The sequence below is a fragment of the Pleurodeles waltl genome, chromosome 11 (genome assembly GCF_031143425.1).
Source record: "Pleurodeles waltl isolate 20211129_DDA chromosome 11, aPleWal1.hap1.20221129, whole genome shotgun sequence".
In the NCBI taxonomy this organism is placed as follows: Eukaryota; Metazoa; Chordata; class Amphibia; order Caudata; family Salamandridae; genus Pleurodeles; species Pleurodeles waltl.
Window position 1 is genome coordinate 527,597,944 of NC_090450.1, and position 12,832 is coordinate 527,610,775.

At 42.3% G+C, this 12,832-nt stretch overlaps 1 protein-coding gene across 2 annotated transcripts in view; it reads left to right on the forward strand.

Annotated features, from left to right (window-relative positions):
* The window catches only part of MRPL24 (mitochondrial ribosomal protein L24), a 60,308-nt gene that overhangs the window by 35,268 nt on the left and 12,208 nt on the right, over window positions 1-12,832 (forward strand). For both annotated transcript variants that reach the window (XM_069213915.1, XM_069213914.1), the window contains 2 exons: window positions 5,776-5,879; window positions 8,803-8,933. In XM_069213915.1, coding sequence (XP_069070016.1) covers window positions 5,776-5,879; window positions 8,803-8,933 — 235 coding nt within the window. The remainder of the gene's footprint in view (window positions 1-5,775; window positions 5,880-8,802; window positions 8,934-12,832) is intronic.

Sequence of the window (12,832 nt, forward strand, 5' to 3'; positions counted from 1 at the left end):
AGGCAAATAAGACGATGCAAGAGGGTCAACGCGCGTCTGCAGAGCTAATAGACTGCGCAATGGATATAGCGACCACTGCTTTCAGACAGCTAGCAGGCGCTGCTGTATTAAGAAGACAGGGCTGGCTCAAAGCCACTTCCTTTCGTCCAGAAGTCCAGAATAAGATCCTAGACTTACCCTTTGATGGCCAAGCGTTATTTGGGAAACATGTGGACGAAGCCCTACAGTCAATTAAAACAGACACGGACACTGCAAGGTCACTAGGAACCCTGCAATATCGGAAGTCGTCCTTTCGCCCTAGGGGGCGTGGCCAGCCTTCTTACAGAGGAGGGTATGAACAACAGAGATACTCTTCCTACCCATCATCGTCACAACAATTTCGGCCGTACTATTCCCAAAGACAATCGACTCAACTGGCTTATAATAGGCCGGCAGGCCGTGGACGCTCAGCCCGCCCTGCTAGGGATGCAGCTCGTAGAACCTGATGTCCTCGAGGCTCCGGCTACGCCCAGTCCTCCTCCTGTCACCTTGGGCGGAAGAGTTTCCTTATTTCTCAGTCAATGGCAAACTATTACGTCAGACAAGTGGGTCCTACAATTAGTGGAACGGGGCCATACTTTAGAATTTGTCCAAAAACCTCCCTCCAACCCTCCCTGCAGGACTCCTTCAAGATACCCTCAACAACTCAAAGAAGAGGTCTACTAGCTCCTTCTCAAGGGAGCTATAGAGAAAGTGCCTCGGAATCAACAAGGAACAGGATTTTATTCCAGGTTCTTCATAATTCGAAAAAAGTGGAAGGATTGGAGACCGATCCTCGATTTAAGGCAACTAAATGTATACCTAAAGAAGCAATCGTTTCGAATGATCAGTCTGCAAGACGTCCTTTTGCGTCTCAATCAAGGAGATTTTATGTCATCAATAGACCTCAAGGACGCATACTTCCACATACCAATCCACCCTGCCCACAGAAAATTTTTGAGATTTACCGTAGCCGGCAGCCATTATCAATATCGCGTCCTTCCCTTCGGGCTCAAATCAGCCCCAAGAATATTTACCAAGTGCCTAGCACCGGTGGCAGCCTTTCTCAGGAGAAGAAAGCACCAGGTCTTTCCATACTTAGACGACTGGTTAATAAAGGCAAAGACTTACACGAGAGCACACAAGTCAACAAGAAGGTGCGTTTCCTTGCTGACCAATCTCGGATTCACGATCAACTGGGAGAAGTCCAACCCTCTACCAGGCCGCAGTATTACTTTTCTGGGAGCTGAACTGAACACGGACTCCGGCATCGCATGTCCCACGGTAGAGAGACAACAAAGGTTACTAACCCTAGGGAGTTTCATACACAAAAGACGAAAGGTTACAGTCCGTCTCTTCAAATCTCTATTGGGTATGATGTCTTCATGCATACCTCTGATCCCTTTGTGTCGGCTAAAGATGCGCCCCTTGCAGGAGCAGCTAAACCGTCAATGGCTTCAAGTATCAGGAACTTTCGAAGACCAGATACAAATTACTCCGACAATGCTCAAAACCCTCAAGTGGTGGTCTCAAAAGCATCATCTCTCTATCGGCCTCTCGTTTCTTCAACAACCAGCCCCGTGGACCATAACAACAGATGCCTCACTGGAAGGCTGGGGCGCAGTATTACAGGACCTGAAGATAAGTGGCAAATGGCCAACTCATCTGACATCAAGACATATCAATTGGCTAGAACTCAGGTCAGTGAACCTCGCCTTACAAGCGTTTCTCCCAAGAATCCATGGATCGCGAGTGGTGATAAGAACGGACAACACTATTACGATGCACTATCTCAACAAACAAGGAGGTACAAGATCTCTCACCCTCTCCAGGGAAGCCCAAGCGATCTGGCACTGGGCCTCGCAGCAAGGCGTCACAATATCGGCGGTGCACTTGCCGGGAATAGACAACAAGGCAGCGGATGCACTCAGCAGGCAGAAATCAGACTGCCACGAGTGGGAACTAGACCAGATGGTACTCACCCAGATTTTTTCTCAGTGGGGAACACCAACAGTGGATCTGTTTGCGAAGAAGACCAACGCCAAATGCCAGTTCTTCGCAAGCTGGCATCACCAAAAGGGATCTTGGGGGAATGCGTTTTCGATAGTCTGGTCCGACATCTTTGCTTACGCCTTTCCTCCCATTCCGTTGATCCCAAGGGTCCTCACGAAGATGAAAACAGAACCGTGCACTCTCATACTGATAGCACCGTACTGGCCGCGCCAACATTGGTTCACAGAGCTCCTCATTCTCTCAGTCAAGCCTCATATTCCGCTGGAGCCGTTACCTCATCTACTAACAATGAACAACGGCCAAGTTCGACACCCCGATCCGCAGTCAATGCGGTTAGCGGCATGGCTCCTCACCACAGAGAATTTGCGCATTTGAATATCCCGCAGGACTGCAGAGATATTTTGTCACAGGCCAGAGCGGATAGCACGAACAAGGCATGTCAGTGTAAATGGAAGAGATTCTGTACCTGGTGTCATCAGTGTCAAATCGACCTGTTTCTTTCACCACCAGAAGAGATTTTGCCTTATCTCTTAGAGTTAGCTCGATCTGGCCTGGCACATTCGTCCATTAAAGTTCATGTAGCAGCCATAGCTGCATACAGGCGTTCGGATGACACACCCTCGCTCTTCTCTTCTCGGCTGATTAAAAGATTTTTAAAAGGATTATTCAGGGTTTACCCTCCTTTCAGACCTCCACCTCCTTCGTGGAACCTGAACATTGTTTTGGCGCAACTGATGAAGCATCCTTTTGAGCCAATCCACTGTGCTTCCCTCAAGCATTTATCGTGGAAGGTCGCCTTGTTAATAGCCCTTACATCAGCTAGGCGGGTCAGTGAGGTACAAGCGCTCTCCATCCAAGAACCTTTCCTACAGTTGAAACAAGATAGACTACTAATGCGCACTAACCCGCATTTTATTCCTAAAGTTCCGTCAGACTTTCACATTAACGAACCTCTGGTTTTCAAGTCTTTTTTCCCTCGTCCATCTACTCCAGCGGAGAGAGCATTACATTCTCTAGATGTGAAAAGATGCGTTCAATTTTATTTGCACAGGACAAAAGCGTTTCGGCGCTCTAATCAGCTATTTGTGGCGTACAGTGCCCCTAGGAAGGGGTACCCACTATCCAAGCAGAGTATTTCAAGATGGATCGCCTCTGCTATTCGCTTCTGTCATCTAGCAGCGGGCAAACCTTTGCAGTCATCTGTGCATGCTCACTCGACGAGAAAGGTCTCATCGTCAGCGGCACTGTTTGCCAGAGTGCCACTACAAGACATATGTAGGGCAGCAACATGGAAGAGCTGCCATACCTTTACTAAACACTATTGCTTGGAGTCCCTCTCGCATGGAGAGGTAGCAGTGGGCCAAGCGGTTCTCAGGAATCTCTTCAGGTGAAGGTGAGCCACTTCTCCTACATCCCTCCATCCTAGAAAAGGTATGCACATTAAAAAATGTATCTAAGATAATACAATACTGGTTTGTTATTCAGATTTCATCATGTATCTTCATAGGAATATTCCTATTTATATTAGAGATAAGAAGATACTTATATGGTTATATATATACATACATATATATATATATATATATATATATATATATGTGTGTGTATACATAGATGTGTAGATATGTATATGTAGATATAGAGAGACAGATGTCAGTATGATTATATGCTTCATTAATTTATACATGATGATAAGGTTTTGTGGCATAAGATAACCTGTTTATCAAAGGAGTTGTCATTTTTCAATGTGCATAGTGATTGCTTGCTACTCTGATTCAAGCATGTGAATCTATGAAAGTTCCAATACTGGAGTAAGAAAACAAGTTACTTACCTGTAACTGTAGTTCTCCAGTATTGGAATCTTTCATAGATTCACATGCGACCCACCCACCTCCCCGGAGAAGCTCACTTCACCTCTTTCTGTCTAGCAGTACATATACTCATAGTAATATACGCACTTGTGCGTTGAAAATCTGAGGTGCTAGAGCTTCTCTCAGGAGGTTCTGAAGGGTGCTGTCGCCTGATTGGTGGAGGATCAAGTTTGGTCCTTTTTACAAAATGACTCTGATAGACTATCAAATTGAAGAGGCCTAGGGCCTTTTTTCTCTTCAATATGTTTTAACATTACTTATGAAAATTATACCGGGACTCCCATCTCGACGACTGGGAATGATCCAAGCATGTGAATCTATGAAAGATTCCAATACTGGAGAACTACAGTTACAGGTAAGTAACTTGTTTTCTTTTCCAAATACAAAACACTAAATGTACCATAAAAACACTTCCCTCTCTATTCCAGTACAATCCCAATAACCCACAAAAATTTGTCAAATGGTACAAAAAATAAGTACATCATATAAAAAAGGTAAATGTTCAAAAACAGCACGCAAAAAAAGGTTCAGTTAAAAAAAAATGTAAATAACTATTTTAGAATTCAAATTAGTTAATTTTAGGAATATTAAATAATGATTTAACAAAAAATATTAAATAATTTGTGTTAATCTAGACAACAGCTACAATTAAATAACATAATTAACCAATTCATTTTTACAAATTGTAAAAGCATTTAAATATACATTTAAACATCTTCCCAACTTATTCCTCTACAAACTAAGTAACCCACCTATATTGTAAAAAATTAAAATACATTTTAAAACACTTTATTACTATTACCAAAACAGAATACTAGAAAAATCTTAAACAACTAAAATTTAGATACTATAACGCACAAAAAAAATAAAAAATATTTCAGAATAATACAAAGTCGATATGATATGCAATTGTATTTAAACAAAATAAATACTCGTATCTGCAGTATTCTGTCCCACAAAATTCATGTAACCATAATATTTGTCTGATGATATTTCGGAGACCGTATTAACACCATACACTGGTGAGGGTGCTTACCCTCCTAGGGAAACATTTTGTGCTTATGTATGATAGACCAATGCACAGGTGGTATCCTACACACAAAGCTTCCTTTAACAGTTAATGAGCCATGTTTTGGTACCCACTATTTGGTAAAGGGAAAGAGCCTATGCACTGGTGTCCACGAATAACAATATGTTTAGATGGTACCATCTTCTCAGCACAATTTACCTGGTCCTAATTTTCTTATAGTTGATAATAGAAAATGTTTGGGTGTAAGAGTAGTAGTTGATTTATGTTATCACACCCTTTTCCATTTTCAGTGTCAGCCCACCGTTGGTATTTTTTCAATGTATTTTTATCTGTGAAGCGAAAAACGACAAAATAAGGGGTGCTATATGTACGGTAGGAGTGTGAATTGTGCATCTCCTTGAGGCCTTTTCAGACCTTTTAGGATGTTTAAATGTAACTTCATGTCTGTCCATGTGCTTAACGTCCTATAAGAACCCTACGTTCCAATTATGTTGACCTCACTGGCCATACAGAGTGTACTAATCAGTGAAGTTGATTATCTTTAATAACTTTCATTGGCCTCGCATAACATAATACCCGTTCCCTTTTCTTTCAATTGTAAACCTTTAGCAAATAACCCTCAATTGGATTCTTGATCTTATAGGTGACTTTCACTTTGCACTTAACGCAGTAAATGGTATATAATGAAGATAAAGCACTGTTCTTGGACTTTTTTTCCCCCCAAATTGTCTTTTAGGGGAAGAGTGGACATTGGCACCCATTGAAGGTGCGAGGTCTCTCCCCTAGGGGCCAGGTATTTTTGTACTGCTAACTGTTGAAGCGAATACCATTTTGTGTTTTCAGCATTACCGGTATGTGGGGAAAACGGGCGATTACAGAGGAACGTATGTGGCCAGCGAGGCCCCTCTTCTTCACAGCCAGGTTGCTCTTGTTGACCCTACTGACAGGTAAGTTCCATGAGTGTAACTCCTGCAAATACTGACTACAACACAGCAGAAGGTGTGATACAGTGTAATTTCATGTCAAGGTGTGTCCTTGCACCCCTAGACAGTTAGTGGATTTTTCCATATCACAGAAGGCAGATGCCACTTTAGTTTGCGATTACGCTGCCTCAGTATTCCGTGTTTACACATGTAATTGCAGCAGCCGCATGTTTAAGAGGAGGACTTTTGGGCACCGGCACCTTTTTATTTACAAATTAAGCACTGCAGTTATATAAGGGCCTCGCTGTAAGTTCTATAAAGCTCTCAGTTTTTCTTCATTCCAAAATACTGATCTGTCAGTTGTTTGTTGGATTTTTTTAGGCAGCTCTGATATGACGCACTGGTACAAAGTAAAATGCGTGTTAAGGGCTGGCAGTGAAAGCGATCTATGTATAATAGCACAAAAACATGATTTCTATTTGAGTGTTGCTTTTATCTGCTAGTCATCACCTAATGTCCTTCTCCCAGTATCTTCAATTCTCGGTATTGCTCGCTGAGCAAAATACAATTTAGTGTTTCTCGCTCCTAAAAGCGCCGCTTTCAGGTTGATTATACGAATGCTGTTTGAGGCATTAAGTCATGCCATTTGGGGACATACAGAAAGATCAGGCATATGGTAAATATAAGGAGAGCTACATAAATATGTTTTTAGGATTATTTTATGTGCACTAAACTAACGTAATATTTTCTTTGTGGCACTGTTATAAATACATTTTGTTTTTAAAAATTTGACAGTGAAGCAAAACGAAAGAATTGAAAAATTACATGTTGTAGAGTTACTGATAATTTTATGCCTGTGCAACGAAGTAAATTAAACTTCAGCCCCTCTAAAGCAACAGTATGAAAATAATTGAAAATGTGTAGAAAAGTGATGTATTCAGAGGTATGTGCCCATTTTTTTTTTTTTTTAGTATCTAGGGCACTGAAGACACAATACTAACTGTATTTCATAATACTATAGTGTAGCAAACATGTTAGTTTCTTTAAATATTTGTGCATTATAGTTTAAGATTGCCCGGCTCTCTATGCATGGGTTTGTGTTCGTATATACTGTCTAACTGTCGTGTGCACTACATAAGCTAGGTTGGTGGCTCTGTTGATGGCTGATGTAATAAATGAAAGCACAAATTAAAAAATCAAAACAAATCTCAGTGTTTGTCTTTGGTTTCTGTTTTTTGTGTGTACTCAGTAGAAATTACCAGAGAGCAGTTTTACGGTATTTCTTGTACTTTTATGGGTTTTCTTGGTGTTTTCCCATCTGGATTGTTTGTGGTGGGACAGAGGGGGTTAGATCCCGTTGCTAGTGGGGCGATACATATGTTAGTTCATGCATTATTAATGGGGTGAAAAGATAGAGTGGTGGGGATCTCACTAGGGCGTTAGATGTCAAAACTAGCGGGTTTTGATATGCTAGTTTGTGTAAATAATTAATGGGGCGAACAGATAGGATAGAGGGGACGGCAGGTAAGTAATTACCAGATTGTGAGAGGCAGGTTCTGTGAGGTATGGGTTGAGAGAGGGCAGTTTGCAGAGGTGCAAAAGCCAGAGGGCGTGCAGCTTTGTGTGGGCATTTTGGGGTAGGGTTTGAATGAGGAGCGCAGGGTAAACAGACAATTGTGACTGTTGGAAGGTCAGAAATCGAAGTTTTGTGGGGATTACGAAGTGCAGTAGGAGGAAATGTGTTGAATTGTATGCAGCCCTGAGCGGGTGACAGTAGAAAAACAGCTTCTCTGCTTCTCCCTGGGCGAAATCCTGCTTGGTAGTCTGAGTACGTGATTGTCTTCCAGATATTGAGATAAGCACTGCTCTTTCAGTGACTTTGCCAGGAAAAATGTCCATTAGAATTTGGTCTATAGTTGTTAGTGTCTTGTATGCCCGGGTTGTTCTTGATTATTGGTCCCATGTTTTATTGCCACATAACATTTAGCTTCATCTTCCTTAGAAGTTATCATCAAAAATGGGACAGGATAAGTTTAGTGTTTGAAAACACCCATCTGCACTCAAGCCAAGTAACTCTGAAAAGAAACAAATTAGTGTAATAGGCGTATAATGGGGAAACAGCAAATAGACGAGGATTCAAGATAGAAGTTAAGTGACAGACCAAAAAATATGTTTCCCACCAGCCATAAACATTGAAGAGCAACTGAAAAGAAATTAAAGTGCACATGAAAGCATCTTTGATTTGTTGGAGGAGCCCCTTTTCCCAAAATCCTCTTCTGGAACTGCCTTGTGTAGTAGGTTTGTGGGGAGAGCTGAATTGGGGAGGATTTTAGCACACTGAGCAAACATTGGTCACTGAAACAATTTTAGCAGTGCTTGTCAGGTGAGTTGCACCCTTCCATTTTTCACTTTCTTTCATTGTAACAGTGTGTAAATTAGGTGCTTTAAAATGTTTAATATTATGGATTTATTATGGTGTCATGAGCCAGCATTTCCCTTATAAATGAACTCAAAAGCCTCTGGCTGCGGTATTTAACAATTACGATCCCAGAAGTGATTAGCTGCATATGTGTTATAACTTATTTTTTCTCTATTGTATTGTACCACGTGAAGGTTGCTGATCTGATCTTATTTCTGAAAAAAATCCCGTATTTGTTGTGCATTGTAATACAATGCAGAATAGCTCCCTTACCAGTGAATAATTGCTACAACCATGCATTTGATATAGAAATCTGCTCAAGTTTAAACAACCAGTTGTGATATTGCCATCAGCATAGACCTCACTCCAGAAATTAAGTGTCATTTCCTCAGGTCCCAAATACCGTAAAGTGTATGCGCTTTTCTCAGTGACATGAGCACGATTTATTTTCTTATTTTAGGGAAATGCATTTCCAATTTAGCTGAATTTTAGAAATTGTAACAAAATAATTTTCTCCCCTACAACCAGGAAGCCAACATCAATTGAATGGCGCTACACAGAGGAGGGGGAAAGGGTGAGAGTTTCTGTACGAACTGGCAGAATCATCCCTGAACCTGTGAAGCAGAGAGATGATGGGATTATTCCTGAACAGTGGGTCGGTGAGTACCGAAAGAGTTGATGAATGCTTTTTACTTCTGAATGACCTACCCTACAATTTAAATTCAGAAGTGACAAATGAAACGCAGACATCGAGTGAAATGCATAAAAGTTACATTTTTGTGGGAAAGCTGCATGAGAGTTGTGTGCGTCCAGTTTTCAACGGTGACAATGAGAGGTGCAAAGTAGGCAGTTAACAAAAGATGAATTTAGAGTAGAAGAAAACCACCTTTCCAAGAACTGACGAGTGGCTAGAAAAATTAAATTCAGGGAATGCACTAGTGTGTGTGTCATACAGTACAAAATACCCCCCTGCTTCTTAAATGTCACAACAGGTACGAATATAAATCTTCCTTATCCTGTACAAGTTCACAACTGAAGTGCATCTCCGGAACTGTCATCGACTTTCATCTGACTTGGAGTATTCTTCGTTATCTACTCAGTGATCGCCGTACTGTAGGCCAACAGTCACAAAGTGGTATTTGATGGGAATCTGGCCATCCCCACTCGTGTTACCTTTTCTTTTGCTACTTCACTGCCCTCCCTCAAAATCCTTGCTCAGTTTAATGTACTGACACTCATTCTGTCTTTGTATGATCTGGCATGGCAGAGCAGCTTATGCCAGATAATTATGTGAGCATCACTGTAGAGGCCTGGGCTACACCCACATATTGGGACCGAGGAGTACATTATTTTGATTGGGCAGCAATTGTTTGCTTCCACAAAAAATAGTGCTTGTCCTTCCCGCAGCTCTGATTGTTTTGTTTATTTATCCAGCAGCCTGAGGTTGAACTTTCAGGGGCACAGACTTAAGGGGTCATTACGAGTTTGGGGGTCGGAAAAGGCCGTCCGCCAAACTCCCATAGTCAGGTTGCCACCAGCGCAGCTGCCTTCCCGAGGGCCCCGTTACAAGTTCCCTGCTGGGTCAGTGGGCTGAAACGGTGTTTCTGCCCGCTGGCCCAGCGGAGAACAGCCCACAACATTGACGCCGGCTCATAATTGAGCTGGCGGCAATGTTGTGGTACATAGGGTGCACCAGTACCCTTTGCGCAGTTCACTGTCTGCAGTGCTGACAGTGAATTGCACGACAGGGCTGGCCATGGGGGCCCCTGCACTGCCCATGCCAAGCACATGGGCAGTGCAAGGCCCCCCGGACACCAACACCCTGTCTCCGCCAGCCTTTACATGGCGGTGCAATGCCTTGCAAAATCTGGCGGAGAGGGGTGGTCGTAATGCCCAGGGCGGCACGTGATTGCAGCGCTGCCCTGGCAGATTAGGACCACCAGCACTGCCAGCCCCTCCTGTGGAGGGAAACTGGCAGTACTGGTGGTCGGACCATGGCGCAACCGCCAAGGACATAATGTGGTGGTCACATTGTGGCGGTCTGACTGCGTCCAAAGACCGCCAGGGTCGTAATGAGGGGTTTAGTATTGTAGTACTATCAAACTTTTTTTTAGATAATGTGTGTCGTTAGTCTTTCTTTGTCAGCAGTGCAGATAGGAGGTTAGCAGTCATTAACCTACATGCATTTTAGGTTTGGCTTGACAGTGCAACTGTTGTGTGATATTTTAACCCACACCAAGATTATTCTGCAGTGCTGTGCTTCCCCACAAATATATATTCATTCCCATGTTTTCTACTTGTAATGTTTCACATCACCACACAACATTCCTTTAAAGCCAGACCTATTGTCTTTGCCAATGCTTGTTGCCATAAGAAGTTGTAGCAGAATATCGGTTGTCTTAAATATTTTGTCCTTTTTTCTGTTTACAAAATATTGACCTATTATTATTAAAGTCAATATAGGAAAATCTATTCACAGTGGGACAATAATTTTGTAAGTGATATTTCTGCCCGTCTATATTCTGTCACAAAACCTTCATAAGACTGCTTCAGGGATCTTATGTCCAGCATCTTTTAAGCGGTTAATGGTAGCAGAAAAAATTTGTATACACATTTACAAGAGTGAGTACCAGTGCTTTAGTGCGACTTCAGCCTGCATTACATCTGTATCTTAAAGTAAAATTCACTTTTCTTGTCCTGCTGAGAGTTTACATTGCTCAACAGCAAGTGCTGTTTTTAACCCCTTAATTGCACTTCTACCCTCGCCCTCCAAGTGCTGAGCCCTTTTTGACAGATTTGTGGTAGTTCACATTTAGGGCTCCATAGTGTTTTTTTCCACACAAGGTTTCCACGCCAAATTTCTGTCCTTTTTTCCTAAAATCTTGAATATCCTAAAGGTACCAGGGTTGTAAATTCCCCTGGAGTGGATTGAGAAAATAGGGTGAACCAGGAAAGCTACAAATTCTTGAAAAGTAGACAAAATTCGGAATTTAGCAAGGAGTTATATCTGTAGATCACTCAGTTTCCCTGAAGAAAACTAACTGTTGAATAAAGAAAAATTGAAAATGAATAGGAAAAAAATGGCAATTTTTAAGGTCGAGCCCATGATAGCATGCGCTAACGAATACATATGTATCGCTAGCGAGATGCCGTTGTAGTTGGAAAAGGGCTTTGAGCCCGCCTGTAGCTCACCATTTGTTGGCTAGCCTGGCATTGTTCTTTACAGCCTCGCAATTCGTCACTGCATTCCTGGAATCATTTCCATTCCTCTGTGTGGAACAGAGACAAAGTGCTGATTGATTCAACTTAATCAATGCCCGTCTGCCGCTCCCGAAGTAATTGAGGTACTATTTTATTCTTTTAACTTGGCAAAAACGTGCCCAGCAGGACTAGCAAAATATGTTTCTATTGTTACCTTTTTTATTTTGCCAAGTCTTCTTTTCTCACTTTGAACTCAGGTTTTTCTTTTTGCTCGTGGGCACTATTCTTAAAAAAAAAAAAAGAAAAAAAAAAAAAAGGCTATTATCTTGTTCTAAATATTGCAAAGCAACATTGTTTCTTTCTTATGTGTAATTAAAAAAATTATACTTTAACACATAATTGTTCAGTACACTCCACTCCAATCTAGAACAATCTGCCCCACTCTAATAAAAAAAAAAAAAACACTCCACTCCAATACAGCAACCCTAAATAGTCTGCCCCTCTCCAATCCACAAAAATCTGCCCTACCCCAATCAAAAACAATTTGCCCCATTCCTACCTGTCCCATTCCAACCTGCCCCACTCCAATTCAAAACAATCTGCCTACTTCATTCCAAAACAGTCTGCCCCACTCCAAAACAATAAGCTCCACTCCAGTCTGTCCCACTGCAATCCAGAAATCTGCCCCACTACAATCCAAAAACAATCTGCCCCACTCCATCCTGTTCCAGTACAGCCCAAGGCAATCTGCCCCACAATCTGCCGAACTCCAAGCTATCCCCTCCAATCCAAAACAATCTGCCCTACTACATTCCAAAAGTCTACCCCACTACAGTCCCAAAAATCTGCCCCACTACAAACCAAAACAGTCTGCCCCATTCAAATCCAAAACAATCTGTTCCGCTTCAATACAAAACAGTCTGACCCACTCCAATCCACAATAATCTGCCCCCTTGCAATCCACAACAATCTGCCCCAAACCAGTCTGCACCCAATCCACATCAAAACAATCTGTCCCACTCCAGTCTGCCTCACTCCAATCCAAAACAATCTGCCCCACTCCAGTCCAAAACAATCTGTCCCACTCCAATCAAAAACAATCTGCCCCACTACAGTCTGCCCCCACTGCAAGTCAAAACAGTCTGCCCCACTCCAATCCAAAACAATTTGCCCCACTCCAGTTTGCCCCACTTCAGTCCACCTCACCCCACCACAATCCACCCCACACCAATCAAACCCACCACTCACCAATCCAGTCTACCCAACTCAAGTTCACCACAATCCAACCTACTCCAGTCCATCCCAGTCTACTCCGGTCCAACCCACCCCACTCCAGTCCAAACCAATTCCAAACCAA